Source organism: Aquila chrysaetos, chromosome 14, assembly GCF_900496995.4.
Source record: "Aquila chrysaetos chrysaetos chromosome 14, bAquChr1.4, whole genome shotgun sequence".
NCBI lineage: Eukaryota > Metazoa > Chordata > Aves > Accipitriformes > Accipitridae > Aquila > Aquila chrysaetos.
In genome coordinates, this window is record NC_044017.1 from 31,866,543 (window position 1) to 31,885,903 (window position 19,361).

Here is a 19,361-nt window from a genome sequence, read left to right on the forward strand (position 1 = left end):
TCTGTGGAGTCCACTCCACTGAGAAGTGGTAAAGCGTTAAGGGGGAGTAAGGCATTCCCTGCCACCACTTGCTGATGGCCTAACAGAGCTATGTATTCTGTTCCCATCAAAATTCAAGGAAAATTAGTCCGTCAGCTCTGTAAACTCAGCCTCAGGCTATGAAGTGAATGAGATTACACACCAATTCATAGCAGGCTGCTTACAATTTTGTTCTTCCTGTGATTTCTGCATGAAAAGCCTAGGAAATAAGCCCAGCACATGTCCTCTCCATAAATCCAAGAACTACATCTCTAATGATCCATATGAAGTTTATACAGGGATCTCCTCTAATATTCTGAGCAACCCTGATTATTGAAAGCGTATATATAGAAGTGTGGGCTCAAATACAGAAATCCAGAAAGCTTCCCAACATGTCACGTAGCTGCAGAGCCTCTTTCATTGGGTGAAAATTATGAAAGATTGCCATGTGATTGCTAGCACCACTCCTTGAGCTGAGAACATTTCTCTTTTAAGAAGATGTAAGATCTCTTAATCAGGATTTACTTCCCTTTCCTACTGCTCATTGCTTTTCCGTGGCTTCTGCATAAATAGCACTTGGGTTTTGCATCAAGTTTTTGTGTTTTTCCTGTCCACTAACAAAGCTGAAAGTTGTGAGCAACAGCAAGCAGAAGAAGGAAATACTGAACACACCAGAAGGCACACGAGCTGAGGTAAGACAAGATTTGTCTGCTTTTTCTGAAGTAGATAAACATGGTTGCAAGGATTAAAATACAACCACTTATAGTTCTTATTACTCTCAGTAAGATTTTTATTTGCCAGAAGCTGTGATCGTTGACTAAACTTCTCTATGACAAAGCTGGTCTTGAGAAATTTTTTTGGCAGAAAAAAGTCTGGATTTATATAACTAGGAACGTTTGCCAGATGGAATATAACAATCAAGTTGTGGATCTGATTAAGTGAGTCTCGTTTTTTAACTAGATGAAAAATATATATTTGGTTTATGGCAAAGTTTTAAAATAAAAGTTGTTAAATGTCAGACTCGATATTTTTTTTTTCATTATTGTGCATGTAGAAAGGTTAATAAAATGCCATGTTTTGATTAATTTAGTGTTAATTCTAAATATCACATTCTGTTACATTTACTCTTGGTGATGCTGCTCCTGAAACACAAAGTGAAGGCTAGAAAGAAAGCCAATGGGAACTTTAAAAAAACATGAGAACTTCTGTTTTTCTCAGAAGTGCAGTGGCAAATGCAAGTGATCTCCTATATAGCAGCGATATCGTAACTGCCTTCCTATTTGGGTAATGAATATGAGACTGTGGTGTCTGGGGTCCTCTTCAGGCAAAGGGTTATTGTGATAGGTGCAGAGAGTATCTCTTTTTCCTGGCATACAAGAGGATCTATGTATTTATCACGCAACATGGCAAAGAACTACATTTTGAATGAACAGCCTGATTTCCCTATTTAACTTTGCATATGCAGAACACCTTATTAAAAAACAGGTTCTTTGGTAGTTCCTCATGTTATAGCGAACGCAGTGTTTCAGAGCAGGAGATCTGAGATCAGCGGTTTGGAAACAGAGACTTTCGTGTTTATACCTTTGGAGGTTTCATATTTACACCTTTAGCAGCAGCACCCCTCCACCACACCTCTTCAGAAGGAGCGTCCTTCCATCCAGGCATGGCATGGAAATCGATCCCCTTGTCTGCTGAGATGCTGGATGACTTGACTGAGTGCCCTCCACTAGAACTGGGGGCAGCCCGGGGCTGCTGACTACTGCCACTTTCCCAGTAACAGCTTTTTGACATCCAGGGTGGAATCTCTGTGTTAGTATCACTACAGGCGTTGGTCTCACTTCACCAGCAGGAATTAGGGGTAACAGGGTGAAGTCAACGGCGGTTGTTACACTGCCAGGAACTAGGAGCAAGTTGTGACTGTAAGAGATGTGCTGGCAGCCCAGACCGACGTCCATCTAGCCCAGTATTCAGTCTCTCATGGTGGCAATAGGAGAGGCTCGTTAGAGACAACGTGAGAGCCTGATCACCTTCCAGAGTGCTTTCCCCTCGCATTTCCCCAGCTTCCTGACTGCTCTCCACGGGCACTGGGCAGTCCGTCCCTGCCCAGTCTTTTGTTTCCTATTTATTGTCCCTGCATTTGTCTGAGCCTGTTTTGACCCCGCTGAGCCGCCTGCCTGCGCTGCCGGCTGCGGCGGCAAGCTCCCAGCACTGCCCGCTCCTCGCTGCACGGAGGAGCACCCTCGTTCATCTGTTTGAACGCAGGTTCTCAACAGCTCTGCTGAGCACCCCAAGTCCCAGTATCGCAGGACGCTATGAATAACAGGGCGCATTCACACTATCCACCACCTTCATGACTCTGTACACCTTGACCCTATCCTTCTTCAGCCTCCTCCTTTACCGTACCAAAGAGTCTCAGCCTTTTTAGTCCTTGCTCTGCTCTCCTTGATCATTTCACTTGCCCCCCTCTGCACCTTCTCTAACTCCATAATCTCTTTTTCGGATGTAGAGACCTGAACTGCTCACTATGGGGCTGTGTGGAGATTTTATACAAGGTGATACCCTACTTTGTTCTCCATAGCCTTCTTGATGATGCCCCTCATTTTGCTGACATTTTTGGTTGCTTCTGCTGCTGCAGCCAATGCAGAAATTACTTCAGTAAATGGCCAATGATGCCAAAGCAAAATGTCCTTTCCTGAATGTAACAGCCAGTTTCAAGATCACATCGTGCAGGCGTGGCTTAAATTATTTTTCCCAGAATGCAACACCTTACATTAAAATACACTGAAGCTTCTCTGCCACCCTTTTGGCATGGCATCTGCCAACCCGGATAACTGTCTTCTCCAGGTTATTGGTAAAGATATTGAACAAATCTGGTCTGAGTACCAAACCCTAGAGGACCCCATTGCTGATTCATTAAGCCCCACACTTTGCTTCTTACCCTTCAGCCAGCGTTCAGCCCACAAAAGGACATGCCTTCCAGCTCTCTAGCAACTTAGTTCCTTAAGAAACCCTTGGAGCAGAGCTTTGCCAAAGGCTTTGACAAATGCAACTGTATAAATACATACATGTCCATATATGCATATAAAATGACCACTGGAGCTCCTTCATCCGTCATCCTCACAGCCCTTCAGCGGGTGAGCGGGGCAGGATCTCCCTTTTCAGAAGACGTGCTGACTCTTTCTCAACAGACTGGCGTTTCAATGACCTCAGTGCCTTCGTTCTTCATTACAACCCACCCCCGCAAAATGTACCAGAGGTGGAAATCGGTCTCAGCGGTGGGTAGCTCCCAGCACTGAGACGGCCGATTCGTGGCCCTTGAGCTGCCCTCTCAAGCCCTTCTTGTAGACGAGAGCTGCACTGGTGGCACGCCAGTCCCCTGGCATGGCGCCTGATTGTAATGGTGGGTTACGTGCCTTGGCCGGCAGTCTCACAGTTGAGCTCCTTTGGGATACTCGTAGGAATGCCATCTGGTCCTCATTACTTATTGGCCTCTCACTTACCTGGTCGGTTTAATATTTCCTGCGCACATCGTTGAGCGGAGCTGGCTCCTCTGACCTGTTTGCTGCATCAGGCGTGAAAAGACCCCAACATCTTTGATGGAGAAGAGTGAATTCACTGAGTTTCTCTGCTATGACCTTGCTGTCCCTAAGAGATCTTTTGCCACCAAGCAACCCTGACAGTTCCCTAGCAGTCTTTCATCTTTCAGTGGGTTTACAAGGCTTACTGTCAGCCTGAGCATCCTTTACCAGGTGCTCTTCACTTTTTTTTTTAAATGCTCTTATTTTCCTCTCCATATTTGATCTGCCATGATACAGGCTTTCCCATTCTCCCCATTCAGACAAGCCTTTTGCTTTCTAAATGGTGATCTTTTTCCTATAATACTTTTGCTAACTATTCTACTGATAGACATCAGGCTCAATATTTATTAAAATGTCTATTTCTTTTGGAATGTAGGCTTGTAACACAGGTTTTGTTGAATTTTCTGTTTGTTTTTCTAAACAACCCCCAAAATTATGTAGGCTTCTTCCTTCCGGGACTGCTTCTCTGTCCCACAACACTGCCGAACCTAGCTCTACTGTGATTGCCACTACAGGGCTCCCTCCACCAAAACCTGCTTGAACTAGGACCTGTGCAGCACTAAAGACCGAATGTAGAATAGCATCTTGTGTTGTGGATTTGTTTGCAGGACTAATTATTCTAGGAATCGGGCATTTGTTGCATATGGACACTATATCTTGTTCTACTGCATCATCACATCTTTATAAAGGCACCCAAAATCTCCTGCTATTGCTACCTGCTTTCAGCTTCCTACTCTCACTTAACATTTTCTGATGACTGTCATTATCACGATGAGGAGTTTGGTAGCGCATTCCTAGCACTATATTTTTATTATTAGAGAATGGGATGTCTGCCTACAAGAACTCTGTAGTGTTTCTCTTCAGCCATAATATTTTTATGCTATTGCAAGTTATATAGTCCTTCATGTACAGTGCCACTCCTCCACCTGTGCATCCTACACTACCATGACCATAAAGCTGGTAGCATGGCAACACAGGCAAGTCCTGCAGGTCTCTGAGCCTCCCCTTGCACCAGGGTTGCTGTCTCATGCCAAGCCTGCCAGCTCCTCTGTCTCATTTTCGGCTTTGAGCATTGGTGCAGAATTACATGTGAGGTTTGCTTTTGATCAGTCACTCAAGATAGCACGTGACAGCCAACTGGCTTTGTGGGCGGTTGGATTTGCCTTCCCTAGTTATCGCGGTTGGGCTTTATTTCCCTCCTGTCCTTGTCAGAGGTGCGCGGGATGTGAGTTCACTGCCCTCCCAGGTCTCATCAGTCCAGCCCACTTGCTCTCCCATGCCCGTCAGCTCCCCTGTTGCTTCTAATTAAACACTCCTCTGCAAACCTTTCAGTCTGCAGGGCCAGCAGCCTGGATGCACTCTGGGTATGGTGCAGTCTCTCATTCCTGCCTTGCTTGCCTTTATCCCAAAAGATCCCTCTGTTCCTTACATACCTAAATTTCTCGTCTCTGCTGCCTCATCCATGCAATGAAGCACTGGGTCTGACCTGAGCTTCTCTCTTACCTCGTAGCTGAGCCCCGAAGATCCCACCTTCATCTCTGGTGCTCCCCCCGCCCAGTTTATATACTGGGCATGACATCACATGGTATGGAATACCCCTTTGGCCAGTTTGGGTCACTGCCCTGGCTGTGTCCCCTCCCAACTCCTTGTGCCCCTCCAGCCTTCTTGCTGGCTGGGCATGAGAAGCTGAAAAATCCTTGACTTAGTCTAAACACCACTTAGCAACAACTGAAAACATCAGCATTATCAACATTCTTCACATACCAAACTCAGAAACACAGCACTGTACCAGCTACTAAGACGACAATTAACTCTATCCCAGCTGAAACCAGGACAGCACTTTACAGGGTAGCCCCTACTCTACTGCTAGACTGCATCCTGAGCTTAAAATACAGTGGTTTGGGGGCACTTTTATTAGTTTAGTATCTCCTCCAATTAAACAAATCTCCTCTTACTTTTGCTCTATCAGCTCCCCACCTGGCTTGCACATCCATCTGTGTGTTAAGGGTGTTAGCTTCACCTTAGACAAGGAATGTGTTTCTGTTATCCCCTTACCTTAAATCACACTCAAGCCAGGCTAGGATAAAAGGTAAAATATTGCTTCATAATAAATATATATAATCTATAACATATATGTAATTTATAATGAAAGGTAAATATTTCTTCATAAAATCCATATTAATCAAGCTGTAAATAAGTCGTCACAGATGTGAAGAAAAGACAAAACCCCACCCAAACTCTACATCTAATCTACTTACACAGCAGTTATTTCAGAAAAGCCTTCCTTTTTCTTCCTCAGCTGACGTGCTCTCTCTCTCCTGCCAGGGTGATTGTCAGAGCCCTGGGACATGTGTCAGCTGCTTCTACTTGATAGCTTCTATCAGGGAAACTCATATATAGGAAAAAAATCTCCTGCTAGAGGGTTTCCATCAGAGAAGCTTTGCAGTACCACTTAAGAGAGATTCCCGTTCCAGATTGTCCCTTTCTCTCCCTCTTCTTTTTTCAGAGGGCTGTTAGATCTTACCACCAATCTCCCTTCTTTTGGGGGACCCTATAGGTCCAGTCTCTCACCCAAAACCCAAACCTGACCCAGGAGACTGTCCGGACACTCTTGCTGAAAACAAAGTTTATTGCCTGTCCTTAGATATGTCATTCTTTCTGTTTATCTAGGAGCCATCTCCTAGCCTTAAGCTGGCTAGTAAACAGCTCTTGCCTTCAAGGAGGGGTAAAATTCATCCCTTCTCCTCTGTGGTTGCTTGAGGTAGTCTTGTGTGAAATATATCTTTCACTGCACCTTCCTTTCTACATTGATCTGTGTGTTAAAACACAACTAATAGGAGCATCTACATATCACAGTTGCATGGGTCGTTCCTGGTCCTCACCGTGGTGGTTAACAGCTTTCAGCTGACTGGTCTCCAGCCTCTTTCCCTTAGACATCCCATAACAGCTTGAAAGTTTTGTTTAGATCATTTGGAGAGGAGTCTGAGTACTGGCTTTCTTGCCAGGTCCAAGGATGCTGAGTTTTCTCAATTGCATATGCACATCTAGTTTCCTAAAGGTCTTTAGCTGGAAAGACAAATGAGGAGCACAAAACAGCTTTAATGGTAGTTGTTAGCTAGATAAACTCATATGAAGAGCCTGAGCAAAGTGCCTCAGCCTCTGTGCTTGTAGTGCTCTCCCTAGGGTGCAGGGACCCAAGGGCTTTTCATCAACTGAATTTTTACTGCCCTAATCCTCTCCCTCAGCAGTGTCTGGCCACAAGCCATCACTCGTTGTGCTCAGCAGGGCTCTGAATTTTTCCACGCTCCAAGTTCTTCGTCCTCATTTTACTCAGCTAACTCGTAGGTTTCGCACACAACAGGAATGCTTCAACAGGTGACAGATCTCTTAACTGATGCTTTCTTGTGTTTTGGGGTTTCTAAAGGCAAGGATGCTTGGACCATAGGAAAAAACAGTCAAAAGGGCTCTTCCCTTTGCAGTACCTCAGGCTGTGATGTTTCCCTGCAAAATGGGGAGATTAGATTCAATCAGGAGAAAGGCTGGTCCTTGATCCCACACAGAAAACACGTATGTTAGATAATCACTTTGTACAGAAAACCAAAACCATTCAAAACTCCTCTGATTGCAAAAGGTTTGTTCTTAGGAAGCGTACCTTGTCTCTCCCCTCCATGAGGAAAGAGGATCTCAAATGAGGAGGAGATTTCCTTCAGGAGCACGTGTTTACTGAGTCTGGGGCTTTGCTGAGCCCCAATATCCAGTTTGCCCACTTCCAGTCTTCAGCGCTCCTCAGCTCAATAGATACTGTTATCTCTGTTTTGGGGAGGGATAATTTCAGGCTCTGCAGGAATGTGTATGAGGTTGGTGTGAGCGCACGTCCCCTTTCCCCAAGCCGCCACGCTCCCATCTCGTGACGGGGGGTAAATCCTGCTCCTCGGAGCCCAGCCCCGGGGTGGCACTTCCCACGCTCCTGGTCGCAGCGGGGGCGGATAAAAGGTGACTGCTGGGGCACATCTGGTTGCTATATTAAGGGATCCGGATGGACGCTGAGACACGGCCCTGAAGAAGCAGCCCACAGGCTGCTCTGAACACAGCTCAGGCTCCCACACCATGACTTGAGTTTGCAAATTAGCTCCTGTTTACAGCACACTGGGAATACTGCACTGGGTAACTGGGAGTCCAGAGCACCCAAATCTAGAGCCCACTTTCCCCCTAGGGAGACTCCGCCTTTGCAAATAAATTAATTTCAAATTGTGAAGCCAGTGAGGTCCACAATAAGAGATACAATGGAGTCGTCTACTATCAACCCGTTATCACTCTCACTGGGGCAAATTAAAAGCTTCTCTTTCATGCATCTAGAAATGCCACGTAGTTTTGGGCTTTAGGCTAAAATTTTCCATGTTCCATCTCTAGAGTACGTTGGCAGATGCAGAGAGGGAATTGTTCCCACTATTAAACAAGCAGCAATACTGAAACCTTCCTTTCAAAATACTACAAAGCTGCAGTTCAGCTGAGAGAAGAAATCCGGAGTTCAGCAAGGAAGGAGACTCTAATGAGGAAAAAAAATTATTATTTAGAGTGTTTTAGTGATACATGGTTTTGATTTGCTTGAATTAGAGCCTCATAGGAGGGAAAATGCCACTGTCTGCGAACACAGCCCATTTCCTCACAGGCCATTTTCATTAGGGCTGCGAACGTGGGCTGCCCTGGAGCTGCAGTGTGTGTAGATGACTGTCTGGTGCAGAGCAGTTGAGCACAAAAGAGGTTGAGAAAGCGGTTTAAATGAAGCAAATGTCCCGCAAAAAGAGACACAGAAAGCCATCAGCAACTTACAAGAAAGAAGAAATGCAGTGTAGGGAGAAGGGAGTTAAAAAAGGAACTACGTAACTAGCACAGTATTTACGCAGTGTCTAAGGTCAAAATGTCCTTAATTTATACATTCTGATGTATACCAATATGCCTCTGGTATTGCTTGGGAAAGTTCAGTGACATACTGCCAACAACATACCAGAAATATTTCACTAGTTCCAAAAGGCAAATTCAGTTCTTTTGGCTTTTCATCCTAATTTGAAATGCAGACTTACCAGTGGACTGTGATTTCTTCTCTGATCAGGTTTTGATGTTTCCATGGTAGGTAACTGGGGACTCAAAACCTCCCTGCTACAAAATGGCTGACAGCAAGTTGGCTTGTTTTGCACAGAGAAGATGAGAGAATCGCCATTAAAACGCACACATAGCACTCACCTTTAAAAGGCAGCACTTCCATAGGGTGAGACAACAACCAGCTGCTGTAATACTGAACCTGTTTAGAGACGACTTGGGGCTTTACACCTTGAGATGTGTACTTACTGGGACACCACAAGTAATTACTCATTAATGAACCTTTACTTTCCATTGCCCTCTGCATCTTGCAATTTCTGCCCTCAGCGAAATAGCTCCAAATAGCTGAACTCCCCGCCCCGCCTGTAACCCAGCACTCACACCACTTCTTTGTTACTTTGGCAGAAAGACAGAGAGCCTGGCTCTAGACCATGAATATTTCTGAGATGGCACTAGACAACAACTTCACGAACAGCTCCTCCAACTGTACCATTGACAGCTTCAAGCAAGTCATTTATCCCACCATGTATCTCTTTATCTTCTTCCTGGGTGCTGTTGGAAATGGCCTCTCCATTTACGTTTTCTTCCAGCCTTCGCAGAGGAAAACCTCGGTAAACATTTACATGCAGAACCTGGCTGTTTCGGACCTCATGTTTGTGAGCACTTTGCCCTTTCGGGCCACATATTTCCTGTTGGGATCACGTTGGATATTTGGTGATATCGCCTGCAGGATCATGACTTACACCTTGTACGTGAACATGTACTGCAGCATTTATTTTCTCACCGTGCTCAGCGTGGTTCGTTTCATAGCCATCGTCTACCCGTTCAAGCACTGGAAAGTAACCAACATGAAGTATGCCAGGATAACGTGCGCAGCCATATGGGTCTTCGTGCTGGCAGCCTCCAGCCCTCTGTTAAGCAAGGGGGTCGCTGGGTACAGCAACCCAACCAAGTGCTTGGACCTCCACCCCTCCAGCACGCACAGGCTCCTCATGATGAACAGCTTTGTCCTCGTCGTGGGCTTCATTCTGCCGTTTTGCACAATTATCGTCTGCTACGTCTTTGCAATCAAAGCGTTGCTCAAGTCCAAGACTCCACAGCGCAAGAAGGCGGTCTGTCACAAGAAGGCTCTGTCAACCATCATCATCACTCTCATCCTCTTCCTCCTCTGTTTCCTGCCGTATCACATACTGCGAACGGTCCACCTGATGCGCAGCAGCTGCAGCCAGGCCAACCTGCCCGTGCACAAAGCGCTGGTGGTCACGCTCTGCCTCGCTGCCATGAACAGCTGCCTCGATCCCATCCTCTATTACTTCGCCGCTGAAAATTTCAAAGCCAGAATCAGGAGTTTGTACCGCAGGTAGCTGATGCAGAATTGCAAAATGATATATATATGGTCCCGATGGGACATCTGGACCGGGTCCATACTATTCGAAGGCAGAGGCTGTGTGGTGCTAGCCAGCCTGCAGCCACGCTGCTCAGTGCCAGGCGTCTCTGGAGCAAAAGTGTCTTGGAGAGAGCTCGTTGGGGATGGCCAAAACCGAGGCAGGACGATCAGAGGTCAGGTGCCCGCCTGTGATCCCTCGTCCTCTTCTATTTAGCAGTGGAGATATACCTCTGGTGTTCACCCTCCCCGGGGCGAGGGATTGAAAGGGATTTACCTTGCTACTAGAGTCCGTTTATTTCATTTCCCAATGCTCAACCAGTGACTTGAAGGGAAACTGCTCGCCCGACCACCTCAGTGCCTGTGTCCGAACCTCTCTGTGCTCCGTCTCCCTGCGTGTGCAGAGGTGCATGGTTCAGGCGTTCAGACACCCAACAGACTCACACTGCACTGTCGGTTCCTTTTGCAAACACCGGCCAAAGGTCTGCACCTAACAGAAGCGTAAAGCATCGCTGATACTTTCTGCTGAGGCTGGCTTACAAAGCAGACAGAGAGCCAAACAGGAGCCGGCGCTGGCTCAGGCTGTTCAGAAGGCATTAATATTTCTAAATTTTCCCCTCTGAGGAGGCCACCGAGGTATTTTGCTTAACATTTCACTGATTGCCAAGCGAGATAATGATTTCAAGCAAACAGCTTCGGCGTGGAGCGCTATGAGTAAGATGCTGCTGGCAGCGAGGGCAGGATGCGGGCACACGGAGCACGGGGCTGCAGCCTGCAGCTCTCCTTCGCCTGTGCGCCGATTCCTCTGGGGTCATTGCAACGCTTGTTTTTACGCTCAGCGTTGGCAGTGCTTTTCTGAAAGCCGAGGTTAGGCAGCCCGGTTCCCATGCAGGGATCCAAAGACAAACTTTTTAAATGATTTTGGTCCAAACAGGTAGCTAGGGAGTGGTTTCCTCCGCACAGGTAAACCAGTCTGACGGCAAACTGCTACCAAAGGCATCCCTAATCACTCACCTCCTGCCCTCTCTGAGGAGGAAACTGGTCCCTTTTTTTCACAGGATTAATTTCCAGTTGCTTTGAACTCCCTGACATCAAACACGCACCAATGCAACAGGGAAGCACTAAGCCAGGAGCAGGAGGGAAGACAGGTGGCAGAGGAGGAGGAGGAGGAGGAGGAGGAGGGCGGCTGTTTTAGAAAGCAGTGGGGAGCTACACTTACGTGTGCTTTGGGAAAATCTCACCAAATGGCTGCCTGCATTTTTAAGTCTCTGAATATTTTCTAAAATATATTTCCTAAAAATCAGACCTCTCGCAAGTAGGCGAAAACAGGCTCCAAACTCAGTTTGACCACATTTCGATATTGTTTTTAATTACCTCATTTGTTAATAAAGACAAAAAAATTTTGTTATATTTTCCAGGAAAGCAGCCTGTCCCATATGAACACTAACAAAAATGCTGAAAGCCTTCACTCTCTGTGAAATCCACCCAAAGGAAGGTTTCTGTCAGTGAAGATACTTTCTGAATGCTCAGAACTTTCTTGGAGAAACCACTCCATAAACTGAATGTTATTGCTCCCAGACAAAAATAACTGCAGCGAGCTATTTTCAGCTCTGTCTGAAATATGCAGAATATAAATCATTGCTGGTCAGGTGGAAAAGTACTTGGCGAATCACTGGGAAAGTCACATTTTTCTTGGCTATCTAAGGGTTATGTTCAATTGCAGAGTCAATCTATTTTGGTCACTTTGATATAAGCACGGAGTTTTATCATAAGTCTTCACTAAAGTTAATGCTCCAAATCCTTATTTCAGTAACTCAGTGGCATACCTGAGAGCGGACCTAACGATGCCACGTGAACCTCTGCAGTGCTTGGTCCCATGCTGTTGAAGGAAAAGGGGATATTACCACTGGTTTGCAATGGGAACGGGATTGAGACAGTAGCCTGTGCAGAGAGTGGACAAACAATTCGAAGGAAGGGGGCAAACTCTTTTTCCGTGGCTTTTCCCTGTCAGCAGTAGACCTGAGCGGGGACAAGTGACAATCTTGGAGCCTCTGGTGAGATAATGTACACCTTCAATACTACAAGGGAATGGAAAAAATTAGCCACCGTCTAATCTCACTAACGTGTTTTTGTCTGTATCCATCCAATGCACCCTATTATCAGATAATTTTGCATCCAGAGGATATATGTATCTCACTTACGAGGTCACTTTTTTTTTTGTATTGACCATGCTACAACTTTGTTATCAATTGAATTAACTGTCAAACCTGTGTTTTAATAAACTAGATTTACTAGTGGCTGAAGATATGTTTTTTATTGATTGCACAGCTAACAAGGAATCTCCTCAGAGAGCAGGGGGAGAAAGACCAAGAAACAGATATTGAGTTTCTGTAAGTGGGCCATCATTTCACAAGAGAGAAATGTCTTTGGAAGTGTGAGAGCATCCTCCTGCCTTCTTCACTTCACCAGCAAAATAGTGGGGAACATCAGTCAAAACCTGGGGTGCAGATAAAGTAATAGATTTTTTTTTTTAAATTACAATTTACTTGCAAAAAGATTCAAGACCATCCTTGTTAGGGATCCTCACATGCAGCTTTAACAACACTTGCATAATATGCCACATTCCCATTTACTGCTATTTCTCCATTTGGTATCCTTGCATGTCTCTACTCACAGAGCTGAAGACCAGGGTTCTTCGCTGTGGAAGTATCATAGTAAAAAATGTAGTAAAAAAAAGACACCATATTTATTCTGAAAAATAAAGCTCCTGACAGTTAAATTACTAGCAATGCCTCTAGGTCCCTCAAGGGACCATCTACCCCTTAAAAAGTATTTTGATATGTTTCCTCAATTTTCCGGGAGACAAAATCTAAGAACAGCTACGCGCATAGAAAGTTAAAGCAAAAGTAAACTTTTGAGCCTGAAAGAGACATAAGAACAGGAAATGAAGTCTTTAAGTGACTGGTACCCTTAAGCAACAGCAAATGTTCTAGCTTCATATGCACTTTTTCCTGTCATTCAGGGAAGCCCTGGTATTTCTAGACAAAGGTCATTTTTCCAGTCCAAAGCTACACCAGAGACATAGAGAGATTTTTCTGACATAATCTCACTGCAGCCTGAACCACTTGACCCTCAGCACAAGGAAATCCCACTCTTTACATTTGCTTTTTAGCCCTGGTTCAGGCCCACGTGTCGCTATGTTTGCCTGATGGAGTGGTGTCACAGCGGGCAGGGGAGCATCACATTCTTATTTTAAGCAATCCATTATCCCATTCATTTTCATGATATATCCCCTGCCTTTCTCAACATATATCCTGTTGCCATAGCTTACATTTTGCTTTAGCTCCTAAGAGTGTCTGGAGAACACTCCAGATGATTTTGCTACTCAACATCTCCTTAAGTGTACATTCCTCTATGCTACAACAGCATGTTGTGCTGGCAGTAGAGAGGCATCAGACTTTTCCCCCTCTTTTAGGTCTGTTGGTGCTTCTCTTGGTCCTTTGGGACAGGCAAGATAGAAATGACCTGCTGCCCCTCCAGCTGATAGGAGTGGAAATAAGATCCAGCCAAAATAATCAAGTGTGATCGCAGTCAGGAGGAGTCAGATGCTGTTTCAATAGTGACACCATCCCTGGATTAATGTTTTGATTTCCTGCATCATATCTGAGCCAGTTTAAATGACAGCCTCTTTGAAAGACAGCAGAAATGAAGTGCAAGCGCAGATTCCCTGAGAGAGTCCAGTATCATTTGAGGTGCTTCAGCTTTCCAGCCAGCACTGACCGTGACCTGCCACATGACACGATGGTCCTTGCGTGGCTATGCAGTCCTGTACCTCTTACACAGTTGTGCTGTGTGTATACAGGAATCTTTCCGGACATCTGCAAAGACAAGCAATATATTTAATTGCACGCAGCTGATGTTATGTATTTACATCTGTTCGTCCACCAGTCAACAGCTTAAGGAGGCCAAAGAAATTGAATAGCTTCCTTTGTCCCAAATTCCCTTTTTGCCTTTCAGAAAAACTGACCTGATTTCCACCACCACTTCCCCTCCTTTTGATTTTACAGCTGAAAGGATAAAGCTGCCTAACGGGGGGGCGAAAGACTGGTCGCTCAAGTCACGTTCCTGCTCACAGGAGCAAAATTTGAGCCTTTATTTCTGAAGCTGGGAAATAAAGCTCTGGACCTTGGTCCACCACCCATATCGCCTCACATAGGGCTTGAATGTTGGATGATATTATGTTTTCTTCTGAGCAACCGTAGCAGATGCAACTGGGGATGATTCACTCAGAATGGAACTGTGTTTCATAACACACAAAATTTTGGGGAAGGAAATCCCTGAAGAAGGGATCTGCGCTCCGTGAAGATGTTTCTTACATTATTGCCAGCTTTCAATTCTGGAGGCAGGGAGACTGACCTTCTCTGGCAGGCAAGCTCCAGGCCCCTCCTGAGGTTCAGCCCAAAAAGCTCTCCACGGCAGAGAAATCCCTGCTTGTGCTTGGTTTCTCCTTGCATCTAGTCTCTCAGCAGAGCTTCAGGATGTTTAAGGGTGCTTTGCTCATTGCTGAGATACTGCTTGCATGCTGCAAGTCAGCTTTTTTTCTTGGCGACTACAAGGACGAACAATCCAGAAAGAATGAGAAAAATAACCCAGCTCAAGAGCCATCATACATCTTCTGAAGGCCTTTATTACTGCAGCTGGAGCAGTTTCTTCTGGTGGTCCCTCACCACTAAAAGAAAATATAAACCCAGGTCAGGAATGTGAGTACGCTCTAAAAAACAGTGCTCTCAGATTGGCTTTTTTTTCTTCTTTTCTTAATTTTGAATCTCACTGAACCTAACCATTGAAGACATTGAAGCATGGAGAATTCCCTTTACAAAGCTGTGGACCTGGGCAGGAGCACGCACGCCGGCCATCCATGTTCGTGGACATTCTTATCCCCTGGGCACCCTCCGGCTACACCTGACTCCACGCCAGCGCAAACCCAACCCGTGCATCAGCCCTTCCCACACCTCTGTGTCCTGGTTGCCACAGAAAGGAAAACCGGGTGCAGAGACCAGGTGGGAAGGACATGCTCCAGCAGGCCACCGACCTGCATGACAAAGGGAGCACACCCGCCTGGTGTGTTTGGCCATACCACCTTCACGGAGTCGTTAGTACCAGGTAAAATTCAAGATTGTCCCCTTCCCAGTTCCTTTCCCTTCAAATTTGTGATTGCACTTAGGTAGCGATTTACATTTGAGCTGGCTGGGCTGTGTAGGTGAAGGCTGCCCTGGGAAGTGTAAGAGTGGATGGGCAGATGACCCAGTTGGGCATGGCATAGGAGAGCGTGTTGCCCCATTCTCAGAGGAAAGGGACAGCCAAGCCAATGCTCAAAGACAAAAAGGCGACGTCCACCTGCAAGACCCTTCTCCAGGGTCTCTCATTTTACCATTTACTTTCAGGGCCGTGGCAGCTCGTGCTCTCACAGGGAGAATCTACCTACATGCTTGCAAGGAGCAAGAGGAGCTCAAGGCCTACTGACACGGTCTGGGCTGCCTCTTCTTATTTTCTGACCATCTGGTCAAAAGCTTGCAATGCCCTGTCTTTCTGGAGGGATCCTGCAGACCTGACTCAAAATCAGCAAAGCCCAGCAGGACGTGAGGACATGACATGGGCAGCCTGGCAATGGGGAGAAGAAAGTGTTCGTTGGGTTGTGCTACGGGAGGGGATAAATGTGGAAATACTGGACTTTCCTCGGACACCGATTCCAGTGATGGACTTTACGCTGGCAAGAGCCAAAAAGTGTTATTGTTGTCTCCCCCCAAATTATCTTGGGGTTCTCCAAAGCCATGCGCAAAATGCAAGCCCTCAAAGCCACCACCCACCACAGAGCTCTCCCATGGCCTTAAGCCAAGGCGGGACTGCAAACGCCCCTGGGTGGACACTACTCTTAACCCGTCATCAGCTGTGCTGACATCAGGGCCACCAGCATGCTGAGGCAAAGTGAGGCAGCATCTGAACAAGCTTTTCCACATGCCACTCCCCACGTAAGACCTTTTCCCATGAATAAGCCAGCAGTAAGTGCCTTTAAAAACCACAGGATCTCTTAAGTCATCTTCTAAAGCAAGACTGCACACACAGCTACTCATTCAACCAAACCAGTTAAGATCAATGCAGAGAAACCCACTGTCCTGGTTTCAGCTGGGATGGAGTTAATTTTCTTTCTAGTAGCTGGTACAGTGCTGTGTTTTGGGTTCAGTATGAGAAGAATGTTGATAACACACTGATGTTTTCAGTTGTTGCTAAGTGGTGTTTAGACTAAGTCAAGGATTTTTCAGCTTCTCATGCCCAGCCAGCGAGAAGGCTGGAGGGGCACAAGGAGTTGGGAGGGGACACAGCCAGGACAGTGACCCAAACTGGCCAAAGGGGTATTGCATACCGTGTGATGTCATGTCCAGTATGTAAACTGGGGGGAGTGGGGCTGGGAAGGGTCGCTGCTTGGGAACTAACTGGGCGTCAGTTGGCGGGTGGTGAGCAATTCCGTTGTGCATCACTTGTATATTCCAATCCTTTCATTATTATTATTGTCATTTTATGCCATTTTATTTATTGTCATATTGTTACTATTATCATTATTAGTTTCTTCCCTTCTGTTCTATTAAACTGTTCTTATCCCAACCCATGAGTTTTACTTTTTTTTCCCCTGATTCTCTCCCCCATCCCACTGAGGGAGGGGAGCGAGCGAGCAGCTGCGTGGTGCTTGGTTGCTGGCTGGGGTTAAACCACAACACCCACCTATAAAAGGGAGCTCCCAAACCAAAATACCCCCTCTCCTATGTCCTCTCTTGGGCCGGTACACCTTGCTGTTTCCACCCCTGCAGTTTATACCGCATCTAAGCACAGGGCCCATGGGAAGACATGGCTTTGGAGACAGTCCAAGGCGTGTTGGCAGAGGCTTTGTACCTGGCCAGAAGAGAGAGGGAAGGATGGCAGTCATTCCTGCATCCCCTTGGGGGGCCAAGGATACCCTGACGTCTGCCCATCTTCCCTGTCCCCCTCCGCACCCAAACAGGCACGGGACAACTTTCTTACCTCGGCAGCCCAATGGGTGGGGAACCAGAGGGAAAATTTTAAGCTAAGCGTGACTAATACTGGCACACCCAGCTGCGTGTTTCATAGGGAACCAGGGTCATGGGGCAAAGAGAAACCAACAGTGAGGGGAATAGTGCCAGCGACTTTCTCAGAAAACAGCAAAAAGCAAGGAACTTATGAAACCACTGCCAGGAACACGGAGCCATGGCAACATCTCCATTTCAGAAATTCATCTAGTTTGAACTAGTATACCAGGATGGCGTCTCAGAAATCACAGAGAAGTATGCCCCGGTTGCTTGGACCGTGCCTCATAGTCAAGAACTTTCTTCCTGTTTCATACCTGGTCCGTTTCAAGTTGTTTAATTTCTGGCTTGTAATGGGCATTATCATCGCCATCATATGGTGCTATAATATACTTGCCTTTGGAGTCCCCATCCTGATTCCTAATTCCTCAGTACACATTTATTAGTCTTGGATTTTATATTTAGCATCCAGTAATTAAAGACAGCAGCAGAAAATTAAAATACCTTAACCATAACAAGTAAGAGGGTTAAGTATTTTCACTCATGTAGTGCATTAAGAAAAAGCATGTGTATATATCTATATCTATTTATATATATACACACATATGCAGGCACATACACACTCTAGCATTTATTTATTCATTTATTTTTATATGTTTATATATTTACAGACGTGACCATAGATCTTAATTTGCAAAGTCAGTGAATACATATTTGGTAATCAGTGCCAAACTTCTCAAAACTAATGTCTTGTATAACCCTATTCCATTAATATCCCAGTAATAGATTTTTAAAAAGAACACATTCAGGACTAGCCCACCATCCCTACTCCACCATGAAATTGCAATGTAGATCTGAAGTATAAGACAGCAAAACTTCGGTCCCTAAGTGTTGTATCAAAATTCATACCTGCTCTGGTGAAACCCATTCCTCACGTGAGGGAAAATACGAAAATGAACCCCAAACCCTCTTGTCCTACATCTTGCTAAATTTTGCTTAACATCCTTATTACGAGAGAATTTCTACTTCCAGTTTCATTGGGACTCCCACTTTGGCCTGAAGTGACAGGTAAAACCTTTGCCATGCTGTCTTTTAAGAAGTTGACAAGCTGTCTATTTTTCACACACGTGAAAACCATGTGGAAAAGATTTAAAAAATCTCTACTAACAGCTGTGAAATTAAGAACAGATTTTTGGCCTGATGCTGGTATAGTAAAGCAATGTTTCTTGCCCTATGGTGTGCAGACCATTGGGGTCCATAGACCCTTCTAAGAGACTACAGTATGTAAGAAAAACCATCAAATCTGCTGTCAATCAGATTAAATTTGCTATTGGAGGGTTCACACCTCCAGAGGAAAGCAGAAAGCTGTCACGAAGCATCATTCCCAAATGTGGACAGGTTGCTTCCCAAAATGCAAATGTCTGTGTTCAGTGCATGCATTACCAGTATGCGTAAACAAGAGTGTAAAAGCAGCAAGGCTGAACATCAGATTTTGAGAAATTCTGCACAAGCTCCATCGGAGCATGCTGCACACTGGCTGCGTTCCTGAGAACTTCCATTTACTTGAGGAAAAGAAAGAGATCTAGCAAAAATTCCAACTCTTCAACACCATGCTGAAGAAAGTAAAGGGATTCTATTAAAATATTTAGGACTTTTAACCTAAAACCCACTCTCTTCCGTCAAGAGCAATGTTCCCAATTACAACTAATTTATCATTGTGGAAGGCGTCAGGAGAATTCAAATTTTTAAAGTAGAGTGAAGCAATGAAAATGTAATACCCCAAAATAAAGATGAAATAAAATTATATTGAACACTCATGAGAAATTGAAATTGATTTGAAGGCCAATATAATCTTCCTCCAGTAGAAGACAGTATTTTATCTTCTTCCCATACACAAATGTATAAGAAGCAATCAAGTTTTATTGTTTCAGAAAAGATGTGCCATAAGCGGAGGTGGTAACAGAAAGCAGTCAGATTGTTCTGCTGCTCTGGGGACTTTCGCTCATACACTGTGGGATTGCCCAGCTGCCTCGAGCATGTGGGAAAAAAGAAAATAAGATGCAAACTGCACTGATGCTGTATTTTCAAAATCCAAGCAGGGTATTTAGTAAGTCCCCCAAAACAAGCAACACAGAAAATTATGTTAATAATTATCTTAATTTCTACAGGAGGAGACAGGTAAAAAAG

The 19,361-nt window shown here is 45.3% G+C and overlaps 1 protein-coding gene across 1 annotated transcript; it reads left to right on the top strand.

The window, feature by feature from the left end:
- Positions 1 to 472: 472 nt before the first annotated feature.
- On the top strand, positions 473 to 12,380 carry CYSLTR2 (cysteinyl leukotriene receptor 2). The gene is made up of 2 exons (XM_030036288.1): positions 473 to 710; positions 9,099 to 12,380. The coding sequence occupies exon 2, from the start codon at positions 9,125 to 9,127 to the stop codon at positions 10,055 to 10,057; it is 933 nt and encodes a 310-aa protein (XP_029892148.1). The 5' UTR covers positions 473 to 710; positions 9,099 to 9,124; the 3' UTR covers positions 10,058 to 12,380.
- The last annotated feature ends 6,981 nt before the right edge of the window (positions 12,381 to 19,361 follow it).

Bases quoted from the DNA above. Each gene is read 5' to 3' on its own strand.
- CYSLTR2 (XM_030036288.1), top strand. From the start codon at position 9,125: ATGAATATTTCTGAGATGGCACTAGACAACAACTTCACGAACAGCTCC.